The sequence below is a fragment of the Emydura macquarii genome, unplaced genomic scaffold, assembly GCF_026122565.2.
Source record: "Emydura macquarii macquarii isolate MOO-44397 ecotype Brisbane River unplaced genomic scaffold, CSIRO-AGI_Emac_v2 contig_1348, whole genome shotgun sequence".
Lineage (NCBI taxonomy): Eukaryota > Metazoa > Chordata > Testudines > Chelidae > Emydura > Emydura macquarii.
The window spans coordinates 961,584-986,385 of NW_027131485.1; the positions used below are offsets into that span (position 1 = coordinate 961,584).

Consider the following 24,802-nt stretch of genomic DNA (forward strand, 5'->3'; position numbering starts at 1 on the left):
GATTATGGGTCCTTCAAATTAACCTTCTAAAACCAAAATCTAAATCCCCTATTCTTCTGCCCTCCCCCATCTACAGCTAATAGCTGGAACCTGTCTTTACCAGCACACTCTTCTTAATCAAGATCTCTAGCAGGGAAGTAATTTAAAACGCTGTGCTGCTCAGTAGCATTGATTGCTACTTAAAGTGGAGGATAATTCCATTTTACAAGGCAGCCTTCATCTAATTGAGTCGTTTGTGTGGCTGTTGCAATAGTCTGGGTGTTTGCGCCTCCCTTTTTCTATCCATCCACAGCTGTGACACAGCCTTGTGCCCTGGCTCTGAAACTGACATTCTGCAGGACCTTTGGCCAGTCACATCACCATGTTGTGCCTCAGTTTCTCTATCTCTACAAGTGGGTAATGATACTTGCTCACCTTGGTAATAAAATGTGCTATGGAAGTGCTAAGCATTATCAGTCTGCACCTTCCATGTCAACTCCCCATCTGGGCATCCGTTCACTGTTGCTGGGTCTGGTCAGTCCATCTCCCCATGGCCATAGCTGCCTTCTAATTCCCTGAGTCTGACCAGTAACCATTTCTGAACTCCTGAACTATCCAGCAATCTCTGCTTAGCAGCATTACAATTAAAATAGCCTCTGTTAACTGGAAATTCTCCTAATGGGAATGAAAGGCTGTCCACCGCTGTGCCCTGATGAAGAGGACTTCACGTCTGCTGGTGCTGAGTGTAATCCGCTGCACAGGAAGGTGATACTTCTGCATGAATTCTACACATATGTACTATACAGACTCTCTCTGCTGTACAGCTGCTTCAGGACTCAGCAGAGTAGCGTTGGCTTTACATCTATCTCCCTGAGGTTACACGATGGCCCCAGATCCTACTCAGCTATCTACGTGGATGTGAGAAGCCTTCAGTTCCAGTGCTCTTGTAATCCATACCTGGAGTGATCCTGAATTCTCTGAACTGGTAAGTTGTTGCTATATCGGTGATTATACTATTATATGGTTGTGGAGCATAAAGCAGGAGGATCTAGCCTCTTCCATGAAACCAGGGATATTGTTGAAAGGTTACTGATTCTGCATAAGCAAAAGTGTCTACAGCCAGCCTGCCTCCCCGCCCCCTGAGGTTTCTTTCCTGTTTTTGGCTTCTCCTAAAAAGTGAGTGGGAAAAGCCATGCATTTCCTCTGTTTTGTCACTGGCCACAAGGGAGTCTTCTGTGCTAGATCTAATGCTTAAAAGCATTTTTTATGCACTTTTGTTTAGCCACGCCTCTTCTTTATTCCCTTTGCAATTGTGTCAGAGCTGAGAGCCGCCTCCTTCTGCCCCTCCCCCCCCTTGATTCTCTAGCAATTTCACCATCTTGCATTAGTGATCTCTGGAAACTGTCTTAAATTCAGCCTTTTAACTTCACTGAAGGCTCAAGCAAGAGCAAAGAGGCAAAAATGGAAAAGGAGTACGCTCTTTTTAAAAATAGCCTATGTGTTTAAGAAACACTAGACCAGGCTTTGGGATAGTGGATGGATTTATAGATCAGATGTTTGTTTGTTTGAAAGTTTCTGCTTGTCTGAAAAATCTTAGATGGAGAGTGATTTTTTTTTTTTTTAAATGTCCTTAGTATTTAGACAGCCAGCAGATGGCGGCAGCAGCAGCTTTCATAAACATGGATTCCAGATGTGCAGACTGGAAAAAATGCCTTTCCAGTAATTGACATCATTAGTCTTTTAGAAGTCAGAACCCCCATTGTTCTCTCTCTGAATCATGGTGGTTTCAATTTTTGTATACATTTTTCCTTAAGTGAGCTTAACTTAGGTCACCACAGATTTTCTCCTGCAGTCACCTGCATTAGCAGGCCCCAAGTTTTCCTCAGGTGTCGTCCCCTAAACCCCCATCTTTCCCCCGCCCCGCGCAATCCCCAGGTTATTGTGGCATTCTCAACATCAAATTGCAGGTGGTGGTGGTGGACATGCTTAATATCTTCATTAAAGCCCCATGCTCCAATGTGGTAGTAAACATCCCACATACTGAATGAGTTTTACTTTTTTTTTCTGCTTTGGACAGTTGGGAATTAGGTATTTTTAGATCAGAAAAATCTGAACTCTGGCCATTGAGTTGCAAGTTGATGAGTATATTATCAGTGCTGGAATTCTGAGTGAGTGTGTGACGGAGAGGGTCAGCCTCCCCAGCGCGCACACCATTACAGGGCTTGAAAAACTGTCAGCCTCTGGAGCTCCTAGCTATAAATAACTGCAAAGTTACTTCATGTACTAGCAACTGCTGCAGCTTTCTCTCAGTCTCTTAGTAGAGGCACCCATACAGTGTGCAGCAGTGGCTTACGGCTCTTGAGGAATGGAAGGGATGGCAGCTTTTCAGCAGCTGGAGCTAAAAAAGGGGGTGGGGGGAGAGTGTCGATAGGTCCCTTTAAGCTACCACCATTGATTATGTTGGATAGGCACCAAGGGTTGTTACTGCTTGCTTGCTGATCCCCTCTGCCTCCCCCAGACCTTGTTTCTGCTCTTCACCTGCACTCCACAGGGGTATGGTTAGAAAGTCTCAGCTTTATGCCTCTGCTTGGTGCAATCTATGGGCCGGGGACCTGGCTGGAAATTGACATTTAGTATAAAACAAAACGAAGACACAGTTTCCATGCTTACAGCTCAAATGCTCAGTAGATTGAGCCCGGGTCTACACTGGAAAGCTGCATCGGTTTAACTTGCATCAGTTTTTAAACGAATTTAGTTGAGCTGGTACATACTCCTGTGTGGACGCTCTTGTTTTGATTTAGCGTAAACCTGTTCCCAGCCAACTTAAGCCAAACTGAAATATGTCACTTCTATACTGAAACATGAGCATCCAGATAGGGCTTTACATGTTTGGATTCATATCTTGCGTTAAACCAGTGCAACTTTCTTATGTAGATAAGCTCTTAAAGCTACTCAATGATTGAAACAAATTCCATGTTAGGAACCTCATAAAAAGAAACCTCTTTCATTCCACTTGGGAGTTCCTGTTTCCTTCTCAGCCAGTCAGTAAGTTCTGGTGAGAACGATCAAATGCATGGCAATCGTGTAACAAAACTTAAATCAAAATAAGTGGTAAACTGAGCTGACTTTTCCGAGCCCGGAAAGGAACAAGGACTGGGAAAGGACAAGTCAGACCAAGTGCTAGTTTTCCTCCCACCTCCAACGATGAGGGGAAGATTCAGCTTTGGACAGTTTTCTAGAACTCAGTTTCCTCCGCAAGGAGGAGAATTTGTCTCCAAGGACTTTTCTTAGCCCAGCGTTCTCTCTGGTGAAGGGCAGCTCCTTCCTCATGGCGGGGAGCTGCCCTGTAAACATATCCCACTTTGCCAAGGCATCCACAGTTTTGTCCAACTGAGCCAGCTCCTCCTCAGAGACGTTCTTCTCCAGGGCAGCGATGCATGTTTCTAGCCATAATTCATAATCTTTAATGATATCGGTGGACTTGGTGGTCCTGCCCAGCTGCTGTTGGCCGCGTGTGTCAGCCAGAGGAGAAAGCTGCTCGGTGTGCTCCAGCTCCTGCCCAATGGAGAAGGCTTGGCTGGAAGTGTCTGGTGTCAATGGCTCAGACAAAGAAGTTACAGGGTCAGAGTCATTCTCACAGCACATCCCAGAGTCCGAGCTGAGTGGCAGGATGTCCTCCGAGGTTGACAGGTCTGACTCTTGAGTAGGCCAGGTAGACGATACAGTTTGCGTCCAAGCATAGAGTTGCTGTGGTGGGAGGAAAATGTTCTCATGTTAGAGGAATTAGCACAGCAAATGTAAATTGGCCAAGATTCTCAAAAGTGTCAGGTAATTTCAGGTGCCTCCATTTTTGGGTGTTTAATTTAAGACCATTTAAAGGGGACTGACTTCCAGGAAGTGCTGGGCACTCACCCCTCTGAAAATCAGGCCCCTTTTAAGGCATCTCAAGTTGGGCACCCGAAAACTCAGACATCCAAAAATCACTCACACTCTTGAGAACCTTGACCATACAGTAAAGAGTAGAGTAACCCCAAATATCATTCCTTACAGTGATGACTCCTGTTTGGGAGAGACCAGGCCTGGAATACTTTCACAGTGCTTTCACAGCGTGTGACTCTGCACCCTTCCTTGCAGTGTTTGCTGCTAGAGAAGACTGAGACTAAACTACTCATGAATACCTTACAGATGATGCTAGAGGAGTTGCAGTGTACTTCCCCAGTTATCCCCCAAGACCTCTGTGTGCCATGCGATCTGTGTAAAAGCAACAAACAAACCAGTGCCATCTCTCTAGAGGAAGTTAAATTACATGAATATAAATACTCCTGAGGCAAAGCTGAGTCGTCTTGTTTCACTAACATATTCATTCCTATTTAGCACGCATTTTCATTCCCAAGAAGAGCTCTTCATCTCTTGACTTGAAATACATATAAGGAAAGTCTGGGCTCTAGGAAAGAATTAATAGAAAGTAATATTTTAAAAGGAGAGCTGACATTTTTCATGCTATAATATGGGAAACAACTGCTTGCTTCTGGCATGCTTATTCCTTGGGCTTTGGGGAACGAATCATAGCACTTGACAGTCACCAACTGATAAAAATTTGGTCTCCTTGTCTATTTAATTGGCATAATATTGATTCTTTTTGTTCCTAAGCATTCACACCCCCACTTCTATCTTCTCACATACTGATGTATCTTATCTTTGTTTTCTGTTACTCCTCCTCTAGTATCTTTTTGCAAAGCTAGACACTTGCTCAAACAAATACAGTGGTAGCCATTAAAAAATACTACCACGGGGCAGGCAGTTAATGTATTAATGAGGTGTCTGTACTGTGTTTTTGGCTCTCAGTGAGGATGATGCTGTGCTTGTTCCAGCAGAGGGCATAAGTGTTGCACTCTGGCTAAAGTCTCCAGGCCGTACCAGTGATTTGCAGAGTTCCCTTTTCCCAGAGCTTTCCATTCCTCCTCCTCCTCCTCCCTTCCCCCTTCCATGATTGTCTCCTTTCCCCAGGCCAATGACAGAAGCAGAAAAGAGACCAAGTTGAGTGGGTGGGCCAAGCACAGCCATGTTCCAACTTCCTACTGCAATCTGTGTGTGAAGCCCTGGCGAAGTGTTGTACAGGGATGCATCTGAAGAGTTGAGATCCCCTATAGCCAAGAAAACATGCAAAGGGAAGATTTTTTTTTTCTGCCTTGCTGTGGCCACTATTGTACAGTTAAAGCCAGCCGTGCGCACCTACTGCCCAGCCATGCACATGTTCAACAGAACATGCATCAGACCCTGCGGAGGAGATAGAGTAGAGGAAGTGACAGTGATGCTGTCTGAAAGCCGCAGCTACATCATGGATTTTATTATGGCTCTTTAAATTCCCAAGACATGAATGAAACTCCAGGGTAATCACAACTGCCACTCAGTCTGAAACCACCAGAGGGAAAAATAAACGTATATCCAAGCAAAAAGATAGCTGAACCCAGGACATCTAGGCAGAGATGGCTGGTAGAGCTGTGTGAATAAGAGATTTTTCTGTTTGCTGATAATTCCAGGGGGAAAAAACGTTTTGGTTCAACCTGAAAACTAAATTTTGAAATTATTGGTAAACGAAAAAGTAGGGGAAAAAATTAACTTCAGATTACGGCAGAGACCTTTTTGTTTTGACAAAAATCAAAACATTTAATTTTGATTTTGATCATTTAAAAACCTTTTTGATTTTTATATAAAATTGAAGGAAATTCAAAACAATCACTTAGAACCAAAACCAAAAATGTTTAATTTAAAAAAAATCAGTGAAACATTTTGATTTTTCTTCTGAATTTTTTGCTTTTACTCCTACAATTAGGGGAAACCGACGTGAAGTTACAAAATGCTTTGGTGCTGCCAAATCTGCGTATTTTTTAACAGACAAATTCAACCAGCTCTAAGGGCTCATTTATTTCAAATCAAGAAGAGGGAAGAGCTGTCCCCAAAATCCCTGCAAGAGGAAAAAGTCCTTTTCTATCTTTCAGACTCTGTGGCACATTTTCCACAAGGAATTTAAAGGTCTGTGTGGTTTTTAGCTTCATTTTTCTGTTCTGCTGCTTCTCTTCTCTGAAGGAGCCCTGTGAAATCCATGGCCATGCGAAGGCAGCTGGGACAGAATCTGCTCAGCATGCACTTGAGCATAGTTTGAAGTCTACTTTTTGACATTACAAGGGAACAATGCTACTCAGATTTTAGTACAGGGTCACCCTGTCCTTATCAGCATCAATGGCGTCTCCATCAGCGCACAGTAGGCAGGGTCAGTTTGGCATGGTGATATTTGCAGGTGAGAAAACTGGAACTGAGCAATTTGCAGAGGGCAGAGAGAATAAAGCCTTTGTGTAAGGGACTGCTGGCCTGTAATCTGCTGCCATTAGCTGAAGGCAAAAAGAAAAAAATAATCTTTCAATGTGAGCCAGAGAGAAGTCACTCCCAGCGAGACTGATTTACATCAGCCAGTGAGGGAATGAACTCCCCGGAGACAGGGATATCCCCCTGCTGCCAGCCAAACCCTGCACCACAATCTGAGCTTCATTAAACCGTTAGTTGTGGTGCTGGTGCCACTCTCCACACCTGTGGGGGGCCTGGGCCTGATTAACCAATTCTGTTCCCAAAGGCTGGAGCTGGCTGTGCAGTAAGTTAGGGCCCATCTTCACTGCAGCGTTAGCTCGAACTGTAACTCGAGCATTGTCCTGACCCAGCTCCTGTTTGCACCTCTCTAGCTTGAGTTAAATGGTGCTTTAAACTCAAAGTAGCTGCCCATCAGGCAGGGGAGGGTGGGGTTTGATAAAGCCTGGGTGGTGCTAATGCAGAGAGGATGCAGCTACTCTGAGCTGCTTGTGTTTTGTGGTGTGACTGCTCTCACTCCAGCTAGCCTGACTCAAGAGCAGTGAGTTTAAGCTTACACTGCAGTGAAGGCAAGCCCTAAATAGCTACGCTGCAAAGCAAACACGTGCGGCAGTGAGTCTCTGAGCCCAGGTCTCCAGACTCGGGCCTGCTGTACACAGCACTAAAAATAGCAGTATAGGCATTCTGGCTCAGGCTCTGAAACCTACCCCCATGCTGAATTTCAGAACCCAGGCTCCAGCATGAACAGGAACATCTATGGGGCTATTTTTAGTATCATTACGCAAGCCGGAATCTGAATCAGGCTCTTAGACTCTACCACGGAGTGTTTTTGTAGTGTAGACAAACCCTTCGTCACTATCCAGTTGCTCTTCTACACTAGAGCCTTGAAGGGAAATGTTGTGGGGGAAACAGCCTGGGGGGGGCAGAACTGCCTGTCATGCTGTAAGGGAAACAGATGGAAACTCTGTGTAATGTAAGTGCCGCCTGGATTTTTTGCTCTAAATCTGTCAAGATAAAAGAGACCCTGGGTGGTGTTAAAATGGAGCATATTTGAGTGCAAACTCAAATCAATTAGAGTTCATCCTCCTACAGAAAGATCACCGACCTCCATCAGCTGCCCCTTCTGCCCGTAACCTGTGCTGCTGTTTCTGATGGTGGCAGCATTATCTGCTATAGGGAAAGCACAGCTTTGTGCCAGGCATTGGCCATATTTATTGCTTATGATCTGGGTGGTTGGGTGATTCAGGGAAATTGGTTCCTCAACTGAAAGAAGCAATAATAAAAGGTAACGCTGACTCCAAACACATGGTATTGGATAGCTGGGGCCTCACCGACTATGCTTTGCAAGCAAGTTTGCGTTCTGACATGATTATGCCTCCAGGGGCTCTGTGCTCTCTGCCGTCCAAGTGTCTAGCTATTTAACTTGTCTTTCTAGGCACTTATGGCCTGCACCAAGGCAGTATAAAACGGCTTGTGGAGATTGTCACAACCCCACTACACAGCCCTGTAATAGTCTTTTCATGTGCCTTCCTTATTGTCCTAGAGGCAGTACTGACATTTGAAGGGGAGGAGTGGATTGTTTCCTCCTCTTCAGGGTTTCTTTCACTGCAGCTGTGGGGAAGCTGAGATAATTACAATATTTACTGCAATGAAACAGGTGTGGAGGGAAACCATTTATGGAAACATTTAATTCAGAGGGTGTTTCTCTGTTGGAAAGAGAGAACTGGCTTGCAGAGGGCACTTTTGCTGCTAATGTTACTCTGGCTTATGCTAACAGCCACCTAGAGAAGCTGGGTCTGAGGATCTCTCGGTTTTCGATGTAGGCCAAATGGCCCAAGCTCTAGATGATGAGGCTAGATCTACTGCTCTCTTCATCTCAGTGACTGGCAGCACAACCGGGTAGTGTGTTCTCCCGCAAGCATGTTGAAGTGCTTCTTTGTGAATGTGTCTCACTTCCAAGCTGAATGAGCAAGAACTAGGGGGAAAGAACTAGAAAACGCCCTGGAACTGCACAACTCGCTCTCTATACAAAGTGACAATACAATGCACGGAAGTTTAAAAGAGGCAAGCCTGGAAAAATCAGTCTCTGCAGATGATGCATGTCCTATGGAGGTAATAAAATCATGTAGAAAGGACATTTAGCATGAATTGTAGGCTTCTTTCTTTTCAGGCTCTATGTAATGCACCGGTCCAGCTCTTCAGCTATCAGGGGGAGATACTCTTTCCAGCACTAAAGGGTAGTGATGGCATCTAATGCTAGTTGTGCTATTAGGAATTCATGCCGTCACACAGCACTGTATGAGCAGAGGACTAGGACCTAGGAATTTCCTCTCTTTAACCACAGTTCTGACATTGACTCCCTCTGACCTTGCCTGTGTCACATCCCCTTTGACTCATTTTTCCCAAAAGTAAAATGGGGAGAAGTAGTTACATGCTGGGGTGTTGTAATGTTATTGTTTCCAAAGAGCGTTGGCGATTGTGTATCAAGTGCTAAGAATTGTACACTGAATGCACAAAAAAGTGCACACTGAATGTGTATTTGATACACACCCTCTCTATTTTAGGTCTTGGGTTCAGCGTCTGTAACTCATGCCCATCGGCAGGAGAGAGCTCTGTGTATTTCTAAGCCCGGCCTTTGCTTTAACATGGTCGCCAGATGCTGTGATTCACAGATGGGCTACCTGGCTGGAGAACTCCTTGCTTTGCCCCTTTGCCCCGAGAGCAGTCAGCCAATCCCTCTCTCACCCTGTAGCGCTCGATGAGTTTGAAACCCACAACGTACTGCAGCTTCCTGAGGCAAACTGGGCATGGCTCCAGGGGCCGCAACAATGCTTCGTCCAAGCTCAGCGCGCCCTGCATGATGCACTGCAGCCATCTGCAGTTCCCCAAGCCAATCAGGTGGCAGATCTCATGACACGTAACCTTTCAGGAAAGCAAAGTCGCTTTGTTGTTAATAAAACCAAACCAACCACAAGTCTGACCACAACCTCCCCTCTCTCAACCCATCCTCATGCAGGGAGGTGGAAGGGGAATCCAAGTTCCTTGTTTGTTCAACCACAGACATTCTCCAGCCTTCGACACTAATGCCCTCCATCCAACAGAGGGAGAAGACCCTTTTCTGGATGAAAAGATTGCTCAGTTCCCTGGATCCCAGACGACCCCAAGAGGCAATATCCATGCATGGGCTGAGAAGGGAGAGTTCGGATGATGTTTTAGTAAGGAATTGAGCGAAGACGCTTTAAGTGGCACTGAGTTAGAGAGCTGGGAACACAAGGCAGCCACTTGCATCATCTTCAGGAGGAGGGCTGACTTGTGGCCTTGGTCACTGAGGGGCACATACTGTTCCCCTAGGGGCAGGAGGGGAACAGGAAGAGACCAGCATCTGTAACAAGGCCCACCCCAAGTTATCAGACCGAGAACCTAGGTCCTTTAGTATCAAAGCACTGGCTAACATAATTTGAGTTAGTTAACCATGAGCTGATACCAGGCCCACCTAATCCCCAGCCTTCCAGCTCCCAGACAACCTCTGCTACCTTCAACTTGCTTGGCACTGAGCCAGCATGAACGATGTTGGTAACTGAGATTCCCTCTCCTTTCCCTGCCAGCCGGTCAGGCTGCCTCCCTCTCCCCATCAGATCCAGAGGGAGTGAGGGAAGGAGCCCAGGGCAGGGAATGCTGTGTGCCAGCTGGGGAAACACAGGGGAAGGAGCTACAGGGCCAGCCCTGCTGCAGCAGGAGCTGCTACAATTGCTCAGAGGAAGCCAGCCTTGTGAGGAAATAGTGGGGGCAGAAGAAGAGGCAGCTGGGGAGAGAGCATAGGGGATGTTGTGGAGGGAACATTGAAGTGGAGGGGGTCTATGGGGATTATAAGCACATTTGCATATAAATATATGTGCAAACTTGGCTCACCCTCTTTTTGATGAGCCCGTCTGGGCAGGTCTGGCAGGGATTAGTGCCAGGTTTTTCCTCCTCTCTGGACATCAGCCATTTGAGGGAGATGCAGTTATACACATTGCCTCCTGCATCCATCATGACATTGTATACGCAATTCTGCTATGCTCTCTGGGAAGAGACTAGCAGACTGTTTCTATGACTCGAGGAGAGAGATCGTATTATCCATTCATCCACCTAGTGCCTGACAGGCAGCAAGGTCTAGTGGCTTGATCATGAGACTGGGAGCCAAAGACTCCTTGGTTCCTAAACCTAGCTCTGCCACACACTTGCAGGGTGATGGAAGGCAAATTGTGTGACCTCTCCATGCTGCAGTTTCCCCTCTCTGTAAAATGGCGATGATAGATCTCCCAGAGCCAAGCCTAGAACCCATGAGTCCTGGCTGTCAGCCCCTGCTCTAACTACTAGACTCCCCTCCCAGGAAGTTGTGGGGAATGATCAGGCAGTGCTTTGAAGATGTAAAGTGCTAAGTGTTAGCAAGCATAGGCACACTGCTGTAACTCTGAATGGCTTTTGGTAGGCCTCACGCCTCTTTCAGAGAACTGTCATGAGAGACGTGGTTACCCAGGCTGCTGGAATGTAAACCCCACATTGCAGGACATTCGCTAGCCGCACCTTGCAACACTGAACCATCTCCAGCACACTAAACAGCAACGTCTGGCCTCGGGCCTTCTTGCTGACCTCACGCAGCTCCTCTCGCCCTGGGGCTGGATTTAAGGTGGTGCAACCTGGCTGGGGGAAATTGCCAGAAAATCGGGCAAAGCTGCAGACACCCACTTCTACAAAGAGAAGCAAATAAAAGTAAGACGGGTCATCTTAGCCGAACATCAGCCTCTAGCACCTGCCTCTAGCCTGAGGTACCATGCTGGGAAACTGCCTTTGCTTCATCTAATACAGCTCTACACCCTCCATTGCACTGAATGTGGGGGTGCTCCCCCAAAGGGTTGTAACTAGTCAGACTTCCCGGCATGGACTAACAGCTTCTTGGTGGCTTTGAATCCTAAACTCCCATGTTTTACAGTGGGAAATCCTGTTTCCTATCCCTGCAGTGTTCATTAAAGTTGTGGGGAAGGACCTGGCTACTCTGCCTCCCACGCAGTGGTTTAAGGTAAAGCACTTTCTTCTTCGTTCCCCGCATGGGAAGAATACAGGATGTGACTTGCACCTTGTCCTGGCAGGAATTTGCCAAAGGTGAAGCGCCAGGTCTCACAGGGGTACAGATCCAAGAGAGTGAGTCCAAGGACACACAGGGCATCCACAGGCTTGTTGTTCTTCAGGAAGGTCAGGATCCCATCTGGATAAAGAGAAGTGAGAAGAGAAACATCCAGTCTGCCCAAAAGGCAATTGGAAGAGCCACCATTTCTGGGGATGGAACTTGGAATCCAAGCTACATGCTGACAAAGGTGCTGAGCTCAATATCCAGGGTGAAAGGCGGGTCCTTTGGACACCATTAGCCCTGACTTCCCTGGAGGAGATGTTGCAGCACAGAATAAAGCCAAAGGAGAATTCTAAGGACCAAGACACTGCCTTAGTATCCCAGTGAGTGAATCCAGGGCTGAGCCACATGAAAGAAAGGCTGGGTTAGAGTACAGAAATTCCCTACAGGCACCTCAGCCTTGCCCTGCAACAGCACTACTGTTCCGGCACTGGGCCTTTCTTGAGCTGGCGCTGCCAGCTGTACCAAGCAGCATGGCAGTTCTGCATGGTGGGTGAATGGTCACACCACACTAGCCTGACAACCAACAAACCCGTTTCACCCGGGACCTAACTGATATTTGAACCCAATTTTCCTAATGTGGAAGGCTAGTGCATTAAACCCCCCAGGCATTCATTTAATTTGGCTTTAGGCACCAAATGAGGGAATGACATAAAATATTCACACAGAATTAAATCTAAAAGCACGCTGGACGTGCTGAGAGAAGGGGAGCAGCAGCTTTTACCTTGCAAAACTGAACTTAAAGATAACTCTGAAAAATAAAAGCTAGAGGAAAAAATACGATGAGAACTGCCCTGCTGGTTATTTGTTGTTGTGGTTTCCAGTTCCAAAAAAACTGGGTTTTCCATGGAAACAGGATTTCTCCCTCTTCACTCCCTTCCTCCCGTTTAGGCAGAAAGGTGATATCGCAGTGGTTTCCTAAGGGAGCAGATGTGGGCTGAGAGACTGCCATGAACCAGAGTGCCAGCCGGACTTCTCTGCTGACTCTACTCTTCTCTCTACTTACCTGCATGGAGCTGCACTTCGTCTGAATCTTGGCTCTGTCGATAGCAGCAGCGGATGGAGGAGATGGGAACAGAGGGCAGGCACTTGATGCGAAGGCCCAGGAAGAAAGACTCTAGGCAGCTTCTGAGGGAATCCAGCAGTGAGATCCCAACTGGCTCTTCAATTAGATCTAAGAGCAGAAGCACCAGTGTCAGTTACTTGTATGCAGGGGCAGGTCAAAATATCTTAAGGGATTTCTCTGGGGCTAGTGAAAGGTACGGTAAGGGGTTAGCTCTGCAAAGGTCTTGCCTGGTCTCGCTGGAGCCAGTCATTTGGACTAGGGTGTTTCTCTGGCTGCTCAGGGAATTAATTCTCTGGGGCATATCTCTGTCTAGTCACTTACAAGGCAGGTCATTGAAAGGAGTTAGCTCTGGGTGGGGGGTCTCTGGGAAATCTTTGTGGGGCAGGCAGGCCATGCAGAGAAGTCAGCCATGTGGGGGGGAGTCTGTGGCACCACTTTCTGAGTTCACTATTTTGTATGTATTTATTTCAAGTTGTTCCTGGGGAAAGTACCCCCGGGGCCCATGCTGCCCTCAGGTGGGAGCCAACCTCCAGTTGTCAGCAGGGGCCCATTACCGTGGCTCAAAGGCAGCCCTTAGCACCACAATGTTTGAAGGCTGTCTGAAAAGCCCTTGCTGTGGCATTGGCCATCTGCAGGCTCAGCCCTTCGACATACAAGGCGGAAAAGAAACGGTGGAGGGTTGACAGCGTTTTTAAAAAAAAAACAGCCAACTCCCGTTTCTTTCAAGTTGTCCACCATGAAAGGTGCTGCGGCTCTTGGCCTGCGTTACCTATAGGCTGCAGGTATATGTGCTTCTGGCAGAAACTCTGCTTCCTCCTCAGCATGGAGTGATAGAAGGTCTCAAAGTCCTCAGGAGGATCAGGGTGGCTGAGGAGCCAGTCAAAGGCGGTCCTGATCAACAGGGTGCAGAAGAGCGTCCTCTGGGGATTGTACGCTTCGGAGAGGAAAAGTTTCTCTGCGCTGGAGAAGGCTTCGGCATAGAGCTCCTGGAGGGCAGGGTTGGTAGAGATGAGTGCGTCCTTCAGAGCTCGGGGCCCAAAGCTGAATTCCTGAGCATGTCTGCACTGCAACATTGCTGACGGGTCCTGGGGCTGTGGCACTGCCTGTGGAAAGTGAATCAGATCATCAGCATTTGAGCCCCACAAGGGACCAGGGGTCTCCCACCACTTTGCACTTGCATAAATCTGCCTAGCGATTTCAGTTGTGAGATATTTGGGATGCTCAGAGTTCTGTGGTGCTGCTGGTTTGGAGTCATCTTCCTTCATGGTGATATTTGTTACAGGCGTGTTCTGTGTCTGTATATGCTAACAGGTAATGAACCAGTGGATGGTGAGCAAGAATATATAGCAAAGGTCCTGGGTTTTGAGACACCAGAACAACTTGTGCCCTGCCTGTCACGCTGGCTGGATTGGGGGAGGGGCATTTATTATGTTATTTAACACCAATATGTCAATCATAGTAATTCATGTGAGATATGCCATGCCAGGTACTGTTAGAAAGGCTATAATGTGCTAAGTAAGATGATGGTGTTTATGTTCATGTGTTATATGTGTAATGGAAGTTATGGATATGTTTGATATATCTGTATTTCAAATTGTGCTGTGTCTGGATCACACCCCAGACAGGATGGCTGCAAAACAACAGCTTGCTTAATGGCCCATTAAGAGATCCACAGGTACAAGGGGCCAGGGAGAGAACCCAGGTATATATCTGATGAATCATCAGTACTTACTCATGTGACTCTGGACTCCATTTTGGTTCCTGTAATATTCCACAAGCAGCATGGCACAGACCAGAGGACATAAAAGGCAGGGGCCCGGGATCCATTTGGTCTTCAATCCTGTTCAGCCTTCTGCCACCTATCTACCTCTGGATCAACTCAGCTATAACTGAAGCTGTGAAATAAAGGACTGAGACCCATCCAGGTACTGGATGTATACCAGAAGGACTATACAATCCTGCTAACTCCACAATTCTCCTAGAAACCTGATATATATGGACTTTCAAATCATTTGTATGTATCTGTTTTATCCTTTAACATTTCTCTTATAGTTTGTTTCTTTCTTTTTATAATAAACCTTTAGTTTTAGTTACTAAAGGATTGGCTGGCAGCGTGGTATTTTGGATAAGATCCAAACTTATATTGATCTGGTACTGTGGCTGACCCTTTGGGGTCAGGAGAAACCTTTTTAGTAAAGGGCATAGAGTTTTAAAAAACTGGTCTCTTTACTGGACCTAGTGGCCGATTGGGAGCCAGAGACTGAAATGCAGTAAAGGGGGCTGTGTATATTTGTATATTGGCTTCTTGATAATCGGTGTGGGGAATCAGAAGCAGTTTGTGGCTGGTTGGGAAGTCTGACTTCAGTGTCACCCATCAGTGTTGGGAGAATCTGCTCTCCTTTTGCAGCCTGCCCTGATCTTGGCGTTTTCAGGTGGCTATCCTGGGCATGGAAGAATCACACTGCCAACAGCTTCCTCTAGCAACGTTTTACACTATTAACAATATTGACCCAGAATAACTGCTTGAAACAATCTGAGCAGCTTCAGAAATCTGGTTGGGGATAGACTGCCACCCCAGATCAGATCATTTGCTTTATCCATATCCATCTGGCCAGATACTTATATGGCCCCATTTCTGTAATGGCTGAGCACCTTTGTGCAATGCAGTCTTGGTGTCACGAATGCTGAAGATGTTACAAGGAGGTAAACACCCTGCAAATCAAAGCCTGCAGCTGGAATTACATGCTATTCCCAGGATGCTGCACGTTACTCCTAGATTTACCCTGAGCCCAGGGCATGCTGGGCCAGAACTTTGGGCCTTTAAATCAGTGTTGTGTAAATAGCCATGTAGTGCGAACGTGGTCAACAAAGCTCACTGTTGGGAGTGTGGAGGCTGTGGTTTAAGGAGCTGCCCAGTCGCCTGGACACAGTAGAATGAAAATGTTCAAATAGAAGAGAGAAGCGTTTCCTTGACAGCTGTGAAATAATTTCAAGGAAGACTGAGGAATGCTGGAGACAGATGCCAATAGCCTGTAACTGAAGTGGAAACCAATAGAATACTCTTAAGGCTCAGTTTGCAAAACCTTGCATGTCTGAAATGCAGGAGACAAGACAGTGCTAAACACCTTGGCATGACGATAAAAGGAGGAGAGCCTACTGTGTGTCTGCAGTACTGGGAACAGACGGAAGTCAATGGGAGTTTTGCCAAGGGTGCTGAACCAGGAAACTGACTCTTGCAAATGCAGTCGAACCTCCACGTGTACAGATAGATAATGGCACCTGCAGTCATATTTCTGTGGAGTAACAGTGATAGTCCATGGCCCCCTCGGGTAGCAGTAACAACAATTCATTAATTGTTGATAAACACCCTGGGCCAAATTCCCCTCTGTTACACGGGAACAAGCCACTGATTTGTGCCAGTCAAAGTGAGAGAAAGCAGTGGCCCATTTTTATTTTATATTCTATACAAACACGCTAGATATTTTGTAACTAAAGAGCAACCTTTGGAAAGACTAGTGTGTGGCCTTAATAGGGCATTAACAGGGACTCCTTTTTGTGTGGCCTTCCTGAGGCTGAAAAGGAGAGCTCCAGAGAAGGGAAGGGATGAGCAAGTACCCCTTTGTGTCTACAAGCCTCGGATTCCAACAGCCCCAATGCCGTGGGCTGCAGAGGGCACAGTGATACCGAGCGAGGCAGTGGGGGCCTACTCAAATCAAAGCCGTATGTTCAGAAACAGTCTGCAACACTGTTTGTACCCAGCCCTCTGGATCTGCCAAGGGATGTATTCCTAGATTCCAAGGCCAGGAGGGACCACTGTGCTCATCTAGACTGACCTCACGTACAACATAGACCATAGAAGGTCAACAAAATAATTCCGCGAGTAGATCTTGTAGAAAAATATCCCACTTGCTGCTGCTCCTTTTTAGCGGTAGCAGACAGAATGGGTGTTACAGTCCACAGAACCCTCAAATGACTTACATCAGCAGAGCAAAATGCTTGTGGGGTATTTGGAGTAGTAAGAGCTACACAGTAACCTGGTCCAATCTGGGAACTGGAGGACCAAGAACTCTACCAGTAAAACTTCTCGTCACACTTGGCAGGGTTAGAAGGTGAAATTCTGGCCCTACTGAAGTCATTGGGAGTTTTGCCATGGACTTCAGTGGGGCCATGATTTCACCTATTCAGTATGTTTGTAATCACACAGTGCTGGAATCCAAACAATTCTATTCACACACACAAGTTTCATAGAGAAACTGCTCGCTATATTAAACTCCTGAAGGGACTGAGCTCAAAGATCTATGTACTGTAAAATTAAGGGCTTGACTATGCCCTGTTAGAGCCTCTCCAGAATGCCTGGTGGGATGCAGAGGGGCTGTGTTGCTGCTGGAGTCTAAGAAGCTGGGTCCCCCTACTAAGTAAGCTAGGATTCTTTCTGGGCTCGTGCACACACCACATACTACAGCAGCCTTGCAGAGGGTGCAGCATGCTCCCTATTAGAGCCTCACCTGGCCAGCTCCACTGCCACCTGACCCCCTCCATGTATTATAGCTTTAGTATACAGAAAGCCTAAAAGCTGTTTTCCCCACCTTTTCTATTACACAAACACATATATTCACATACAGAGAACCAAAGGCTTTGGCTTTCCGTCTCTCATTCCCCAGACCAGCAAAGGCTTGGAGCACTGCAGAAGCCTTGCAGGAGGAGGCCTCTTGCATCAGATGAGCAGTAAGGCTCCAGCCCAGCTGGGCTTTCCTGTCTGGATGAACAGATGCCGCAAGATGGGACCTTTAGAGAGCAATATTAGCTGTTTGTGGTGTGTGTGTGGCTTTTGTTGGTACCCAGGGACTTCATGCTCTATTGTACAGATTATACAACTATTTTTCCTGGGGAGTTCGTTCTAATAGTTGATATTTTCCCCAGAAGTGCTCCCTGAAAATACAGCCTCATCTCACACAGTTGGGTATAATCAGTATATTCCCTCCATCGCTGACAGTCAGCGTTTAATTTGTGCCAGGTCTTAGCCCCAGCACCTCTAGCCTTCTCACTTCCTAACCCCAGCACCTCATGGCTTGCTGCATCAGTTATGAAAGTAAAAAAAAATAAACTGCTTGAGGCCTGACCCCCTCTTTCATTACAAATTAAGCACTTTTGACAGTCACCCATAAATGATTTTACATGCAGTTCACAGTTGCTCATAAATTATTCTCTTTGTAAATCAGCTACCTATAAATAATTCCCTGTAATTGACAATTACCCATGAATTATTCTTTTTCTAATTCTGTAATTTATTCTTGATATATTAACATTGCTCCCTAGGATAGATGGGTGAGGAAGTGACAGTAACAGCATAATTGAGGACATATATAGAATAATACAGCACAAGTACTGGGAGGAGACAGAGGTGAGCCCTGAGTGAACAGATTCTATGTAGTGGTGTTCTAGTGGGAGAAAAAAATGCTCAGAACCTCATGGGATTTGCTCAGCACCTTTGCATGATCTAGTCCTAACCTGGGTTTTGGCCACTTAAAACCACCATCGAAGTAGTTTCTTTTATACATCATTCTACTCAATTTCATACAAACTATGGATTTCAGATTCAGAGAAGGAATCTTTTGGATTTTGTTTCTTACCCTCTGAATTTCTGTGAAGTGTTTAGAGACTAATTAATTAACTGGGCACTTTGCTAACATCCCTCAGACATTGAGTCTGTTAAAACTGATTAATTGGTTAACTGAGGTGCTCTACTGTAAATAAGCAGTCATATTGCTGAACATTCATAGTCTGTCAACCTAAATGAAAAGCCCAGAGTGCATATAAAGAGAATTAGCCAATTATCAGCAAATGCTCTAATCACTCAATAGGGCCTTTCCCCAGAGCTGCACTCAGTGCCTGCTACCACTGCTTTCAGATCATCATCTTATTTCCAGTATAAAGACAGCTGCAAGGCTGAAGGCAATTTTCTCAATTTGTTTGTTGACTGTATTGAACAAGATGGTTTGTGACTAAGAGGCTGAACTCATGATGTGTAAGAGAGTCCAGGGCTGTGCGAGGCAGCAGGGAGGGCACTAAGAGAAGCCAGGCCAGGGTGTTTAATCGTACACAAACAAAATGCACCTGGCCCTAATGCTACTTGTCTACACATACTCCCGTGCATCCTGCACTGAGTGGGCCCAGCTGTTGAGGTCGAAGTATAAATCTTTTGCTGGGCTCCCTCTTGAGAGGCTGTGAAGCCCTGCTATTCCTACTGACTTCAGAGGACGTGGAGGGTGTTCAGCACCTTGCAAGATCAAGCTCTTCTGCTCAAGGAGAAAATAAAATCTACATGACCCAACTCATCAGTGCACCATGTGGAGTCCTCTGTAGCCATGTAAAGTGCCATCCAATCAGGACTGGATCATTTTGCACTGGGGTAAATGGCTACAGAAGGTGCAGGGCCTGTGTACTTCATGCCATAAGGATAGATTAGAGTATTTGTGCATTTACTGGTAAGACAATGTGTGTCACATTGTAGCTGTTTGGTCTGTTTTATTATTGCAGGGGGGAGGCAATCCTCCAAACTCTTACTCCCATGAATCATCCTTATGTACCTAGCTGCACTGAAGTCAAAGATGACTCATGAGTAAAAGTTTGGAGCATTAAGGGCTAGATTTGAAATGGTATTTAGGTGCTTAAAGATGTAGATAAGGTCTAGTGAATGGTTTCAACAGGAGCCTCTTGCTTTGTTTTATTTTTTATTGAAAAGGGTGGAGTCCAACACAGACTCCTTCTGGTATTAAGCAGCTCTATTTCCCTAACTTCATTCTTCTCTCAAGGGTTTTATATGTTGTGTACCCTGATGGATCTTGTTATAATAATACTTTGCCCTCTTCTATAGCACCTTTCACCTGATGATCTCCAAGTACTTTACAGACCTTAATTATTGTCTCCCAATGTTTCAGCAGCTAAGGTGAATGAAAGGGGGGACTTTTAGCTTCATGTTTAGTATTTTATATCACGTTGGACCAAATAATCACAAAAAACTGATGATTTAGATTATTTCATTCAGTTTTTAATAGGCTGTTTCTTCCACTACTCATTTTAACAAGGAGGGGCAGAACCTTCAACAGTGCCTAAGTCACTCTGTGCTTTTGAAAATGCTACCCTGTGTATGGATGTGGTGGAGGTGTGGCTACATTCTCTTCTGCTTGTTCCTACAGGAGATACTGTTTGGTTACATCAAGGGTGTCATTTCAGAAAAACTGGAGAAAGGGCAGAGTGGTCAGTGCTATCTATGATGTATCCTGCAAAGGTGGGATGGGGGTGAGGAGTGGAAGACATAATGGAGCATACAGACCTATGAAAAATCAGCGGATGAGGATAACTGCCCTCTACCCTATAGCAAATTATGCCTCTTTCAGATGCACCTGATAAATGAGCAACTAAATGTGCACAGAAGCAGGGAGAATCGTCTAACAGTCCTTTTTAAAAAAACAAAAACTTGCTGGAGCAGTGCCCAAGTGCAAATCATTCACAGATGAGGCACCTTATTCTTCCCTACACAGGTCTAGCCAGACCTCATGCTTTCTGCAAATGGACCCTAGTGGTTTCCTCAGTGTGCTTTAAAAGTTAAATAAAAGTGTTACCATAATGGTTTAACACACACCTCTGTGTGCTCTTACTTATTCCCCTGGATAGCTATTAGGGTAACATTTCAGTTTTATTTAAAGACAGATGTCCAGCATTGATGCCCAAAGCACTTTACAAACACTAACTGGCCCTCATTACTGCACCGAGCTGAGTTATTTTACCAATTTTGCACAGAGGGAAACTGAGGCACCACAAGGTGATGGGACTTGCCTACAGCCAGCAGCAGAGCCGGGAATAAAACCCCAGTCCAGATCTCTTCGAGCCTTGTGCTCTAACCACTGGGTGGCAGGGTCTTGCATAAAGTCCGTTTAGCATAGCTGATAAGGAACCTCAAAGGATTATTTTAAATAAACTGACAATTTATAAGCAGAGGCTGGTGCTGATGAGGGCCTAGAGGCTCCCCGCTTGGGCCTCTATTCGCAGGGCGAGGCTAACACGTGTTTGCATTCATGTTACTGCAGCAGGGAAAAGCCTTTACCCGGCGAGAGGCTCCCGCCCCCCGAACTACTGCGTCCTCCAGCTCTTTAGCCGGGCCAGGGACACGTTGCACCCCGCCCTCTCCCTCGGCAGGGCGGCCGAGGCACCGATTCCGTCTCCTCCGTCACGTTTAGCGGGGGGGGGCTACACCCAAGGAGCTGAAGTCCGCCTGGATTCCCGCTGGGGGGGGGGGTCCCGCCCGCCTGCCACCGCCCGGCGTGCGCGCGTCTCTGACTGAGCCGCATTGGGGAAGGTGCAGCCCCACCCCGGTGCCGGGCGCGCATCGCGGGCTGCAGCCGCTCGGAGCCAGCCTGGGGCCACGGAACCACGGCGGGGCGCCTGGGCTGCGGCGAGTCCAGCCGCTGCCGGCACGGCGGGGAGCCCGCAGCCGCTCGAGACGGCCGGCCCGGGACCCTGTTGCACGCTGCATTCCCGCGTCTGGCGGGCGGACGGGCGGGGAAGCTCGGGCCGGAGGAGGGAGGCATCGCCCCGTCGGCAGCAGGAGCGGCCCCTCCAGGGGTGGAGACGGGAGCAACCCGCAGCGCCAGGGCAGTCAGGGAGCGGCTCCCCCCGAGCTCGCTGCTTTGCCCATTGGCATTTGCTCCCCTGGGGGGCTGCATTCCCCCCGCGGCACCTTCTCTCGCTCCCCGGGCATGCCCCGCTCCTCTGCGGCCGGGGGGGTGGGCCCCGCTGCTTTCCACCTTGCAGCAGCGGCGGGAGGGGTCCCGGGCTGCAGGGAGGCGAGGCTGGGCCGGGCCGGGCCAGCCGCAGAGCAGCACTTACCTCCGGAGTGGAAGCAGCCGTCGGGCGGGACCTCACCGTGTCTGCAGCGGGCGGGCGGGCGCGCGCGGGGAGAGACAGCGGCGCTGTGAGTGGGGCTGGGCGATGAAATGGGGGGAGGGAAGGGAGGCTCCACGACTCGTGACGTCTGGGGAGGGGGCGCGTGCGAGGAGGGGAGACGATCAGCTCAGCGCGAGGCACTGGGTGGGCTCCGGTAGGCAGCCAGCGCGCGGCGCCCCTGGCCACCAGCCCCCCGCGCGCAGGAGATTTCCGACGGGGGGGAGGGGCCAGCCCGGCTTGACTGTCTCTCCTCCCTGTCCGGTCGGTTTCCCAGGGCCCGCGTCTGCAGCGATTGCAGCCCTCGGGGGAGGGAGGCGCGATTCAGCGCGCGCTGATTTGGCCGGTGGGGAGCAGGTCTGCTCAGGGGCGCTGCTGCGGTTTCAGGGGTGGCGTTTAGAGGGGATGGCGTCTGGCAAGGGGAAGCCTGGGCTCTGTGGTGCCTCCGAAGAGCATTTCCGTGGGGTGGGGGCGCATATTCAAGTCAGGAGAAGGGCTGGTTGAAGAGCAATGGCCTGTGTGTTCCCCTCAGCCCAGGGCAGGTGTCAGCCCACATAATATCACCTCTTAGCCTCAGGAGGAGGGTTTCAAGTAAAAGCTCTTGGCTGGGTCTACAGAGAGTCTCAATTCCTTCCTAGCCCTGATGGATAGGGTGTGGGGGGGGGTCGGGTACTGAGGCCTCCCTTTAAGAAGTCCCGTTCCTGAAAGAGCCTGGGGCTGAGCAAGGCGATGATGCTCAGGAGTATAAAACCCTCTTTAATTCCGTCTTCGGATATGAAATGGATTAAGCCGTAGCTGCCTGGAGACCACAGCTCTGGGTACTTGGTTCTGCAGCACAGAACAAGGTCATTTCCTCAGGAGTGTGAAAACTGGTGTTTGCATTTGGCTCTAATCTGCACCGTACCTTTCCCACCCTCTGTCTCACGTGGACTGGGGGCTTCTCTCTGTCCCTCTTCTTTCTGTGAATAGTTTTGCATCAGAAATACTGAGTCAGTTAATAGCGGTGCTAGAAAATGTTACTTCTGTTAGAGAAATTGATCCGCTCTCCTTTGTTTTCTGTTTTATTCTCTTTTTGGTGCATCTCTCTTCAGGGTGCTGACCCCCGTTTGGGCCTTAGCAGGCTAATAGGCAGGGAAGGGAAGGAAAAGCATCTGACTAGGACCTTGTCCTTCTGTCTAAGGTGGGTAGAAATAGCAGGCAGGGTTATCAGGAGAAGGCTGCACCACAGCTTATGTAGCCAAAGCGTGGCTTGTGGGCCAAATGCTGCTCAGAGTTCAGAGTGCTGCCTATAGGCAATAGAGGAGCTTGGTAGCGCTCATCGTGATGCAAGCAGTGCGGCCCCAGAAAAGGATAAGATGCAGTATGCAGTGCTCTGTCTTGATCAGAGCATCCAAACCGAAGCATTGCATGCTGGGTCCTGTCATCTCCAGAAGCTGTGCTGCTTGGCTCAGGGTGGAGCATCACTGGTGGGGAGTTGTCTGCTCTGCTGCTTGCCACTGCCTTTCCGGGATGCCAGGTGGTGCAGCCTGCTTCATCTCGGGCTAGTTGGGTGTGGTTTGGGCTTCCTGGCAAAGTGCCAGACAAGCCCTTTTATTGGGCAGATCCTGTGCTGCATGCAGGGCAGTATAGAATCCCAAGGAGTTGCAGTGGCAGCGTTGCCAAGTTCATTCACAAGCACTGGGGATCCCTGTGTGTTACTTTAACTCATGGCTACTTGTGTCCATTGTGTATGGTAATCAGCTTAAATTGTCTATTTGTATGTTGGACTGGAATTGTTCGGTGTACTCAGTACCATACAAAGCACAGAGAAAGAAAACAACTAAAACAAAAGAAACTGTTCAGACACATTGTGGTCTAGGTCCTTTTTTTTTACTAAGAAAATGAGTTTTGTGTTTAAACTCAATATTTAACACTCAAATTAGCGGACACAAAGCTGACTGGTCAGAATAAACAAAGGCAAGTTGTGGTGTTGTTACACATTTATTACAGCAGTGGCTAGGAACTAACCATGATCAGGACCCCATCATGCTAGCTGTGAGTAAAAGCTTGTCCCAGTACAGCCATAATGGTCAACATGACTTGTCTTTGTGTACAGTGACCAGTGAGTCACGGTCAGCATCATGTCACCTCACCTGATTACGCCTCCGAGTGAAGACTTAGGCCTTAGCTGGTGGACTTGCTTCAAAGTGTGAAGATTTTAAATAAACATCTGCATGTTTCTTTGGTGGGTAAACACTGAAAAACTCCCCAGTAGTGTCTCTCAGCAGGGAGCCGAATGAAAGGAGGGTGGTCATCAGGTGGACAAAGAAAGGAAGGAGCTGAGGCTAAGGCATGGCCTGGCTAAAGCAACAGGCAGAACTACTCCCATCTAGAGCCCCATGTGGCCAAATCCTGTTGTTGGTGCTTGCCCTTGGGTGCAGAAATCACAAGCTGTGCGAGGGCAGCAAAGCATTAAAGAATTGCAGTGGACCCAGGTAATTAAACCAGTCCCACTCATCCAGTGCCTGCTACACTTGTAAAGCCCTCAGCTGTAAACAATACCCAAGAGAGAGCTAGGAAATAAATAAATAGAGGTGGCTTAGGCGAGGCGTTGATCCTGGGCTACAGGGACAGAGGGGGTGAGGCCCTGAACACTAGATCTCGTGGAAGGGAGAAGTGGCAGTGAAGAGAAGGCTCATTCTATGGCCTTGTTTTCACACCATGTGGGAGCACGAGATGGGGGAGACAAGGTGTGGGGTATGGACTCTGGCCTAGAACGTCAGCTGATGTAAATCAGCATAGCTCTGCGGACCTCCAACAAGCTATGTTGTTTTATGGTCCTCTGATGATCTGACTCAATGTGTTTGTTTTTCCTCCAGAGCTGACTATGCAATGGACATTATCTGGGCCAAGGATGCTGTTAAATTGACCTGTTGTGCCTTCATGTCCTTCAGTGTGGGTTTGTCTGCACTGCATTTTAAAACCTGCAGCAGCAACTTTGAGCTTGGCCTACAGACTACGGCTTGTGAGGCTCAGGCTACGGCACTAAAAACTAGATGTTTTTAAAACTACCTGGAGCTCAGCTTTTGAAACCCACCCCTTCCCCTGGCTTCACATCCTGAGCTCCAGCCTGAGCCTAAAGCTCTACGAACAGCTATTTTTAGTGCTATAGCATGAGCCCAAGTCTGTACACCCGGGCCTGAGACTCACTACAGTGGGTTTTGAAATGTAGTGTGCACATACTCCATGATTCCTTTCCAAGATGGAAGCAACATTATTACAAACCTAGGGGGATTGGGACCTATTTCAAA

General features: G+C 47.7%; 1 protein-coding gene and 1 long non-coding RNA gene across 4 annotated transcripts; one reads left to right on the forward strand and one right to left on the reverse strand.

Moving 5' to 3' along the window:
• Positions 1-1,916: 1,916 nt before the first annotated feature.
• On the reverse strand, positions 1,917-21,658 carry AMZ1 (archaelysin family metallopeptidase 1). 3 transcript variants are annotated; one of them, XM_067550837.1, is made up of 7 exons: positions 21,459-21,658; positions 13,342-13,675; positions 12,513-12,680; positions 11,456-11,584; positions 10,906-11,069; positions 9,085-9,261; positions 1,917-3,726 (listed from the first exon to the last, which is right to left on the reverse strand). In XM_067550837.1, the coding sequence occupies exons 2-7, from the start codon at positions 13,643-13,645 to the stop codon at positions 3,160-3,162; spliced, it is 1,509 nt and encodes a 502-aa protein (XP_067406938.1). In that variant the 5' UTR covers positions 13,646-13,675; positions 21,459-21,658; the 3' UTR covers positions 1,917-3,159. The 3 variants fall into 3 exon arrangements, with proteins under 3 accessions (XP_067406938.1, XP_067406940.1, XP_067406939.1); XM_067550839.1 differs by lacking the exon at positions 1,917-3,726 and adding an exon at positions 3,937-4,423; XM_067550838.1 differs by lacking the exon at positions 1,917-3,726 and adding an exon at positions 5,708-6,368.
• On the forward strand, positions 18,795-20,421 carry LOC137154982 (uncharacterized). The gene is made up of 2 exons (XR_010920309.1): positions 18,795-19,057; positions 19,769-20,421. It is a non-coding gene; the product is annotated as an uncharacterized lncRNA (long non-coding RNA).
• Positions 21,659-24,802: the final 3,144 nt, after the last annotated feature.

Bases quoted from the DNA above. Each gene is read 5' to 3' on its own strand.
- AMZ1 (XM_067550837.1), bottom strand. From the start codon at position 13,645: ATGTTGCAGTGCAGACATGCTCAGGAATTCAGCTTTGGGCCCCGAGCT. The intron at 12,681-13,341 runs GTAACGCAGGCC...TTCTGCTCTTAG, and splicing joins CATATACCTGCAGCCTATAG to ATCTAATTGAAGAGCCAGTT. The intron at 11,585-12,512 runs GTAAGTAGAGAG...CTCTTTATCCAG, and splicing joins CGAAGTGCAGCTCCATGCAG to ATGGGATCCTGACCTTCCTG.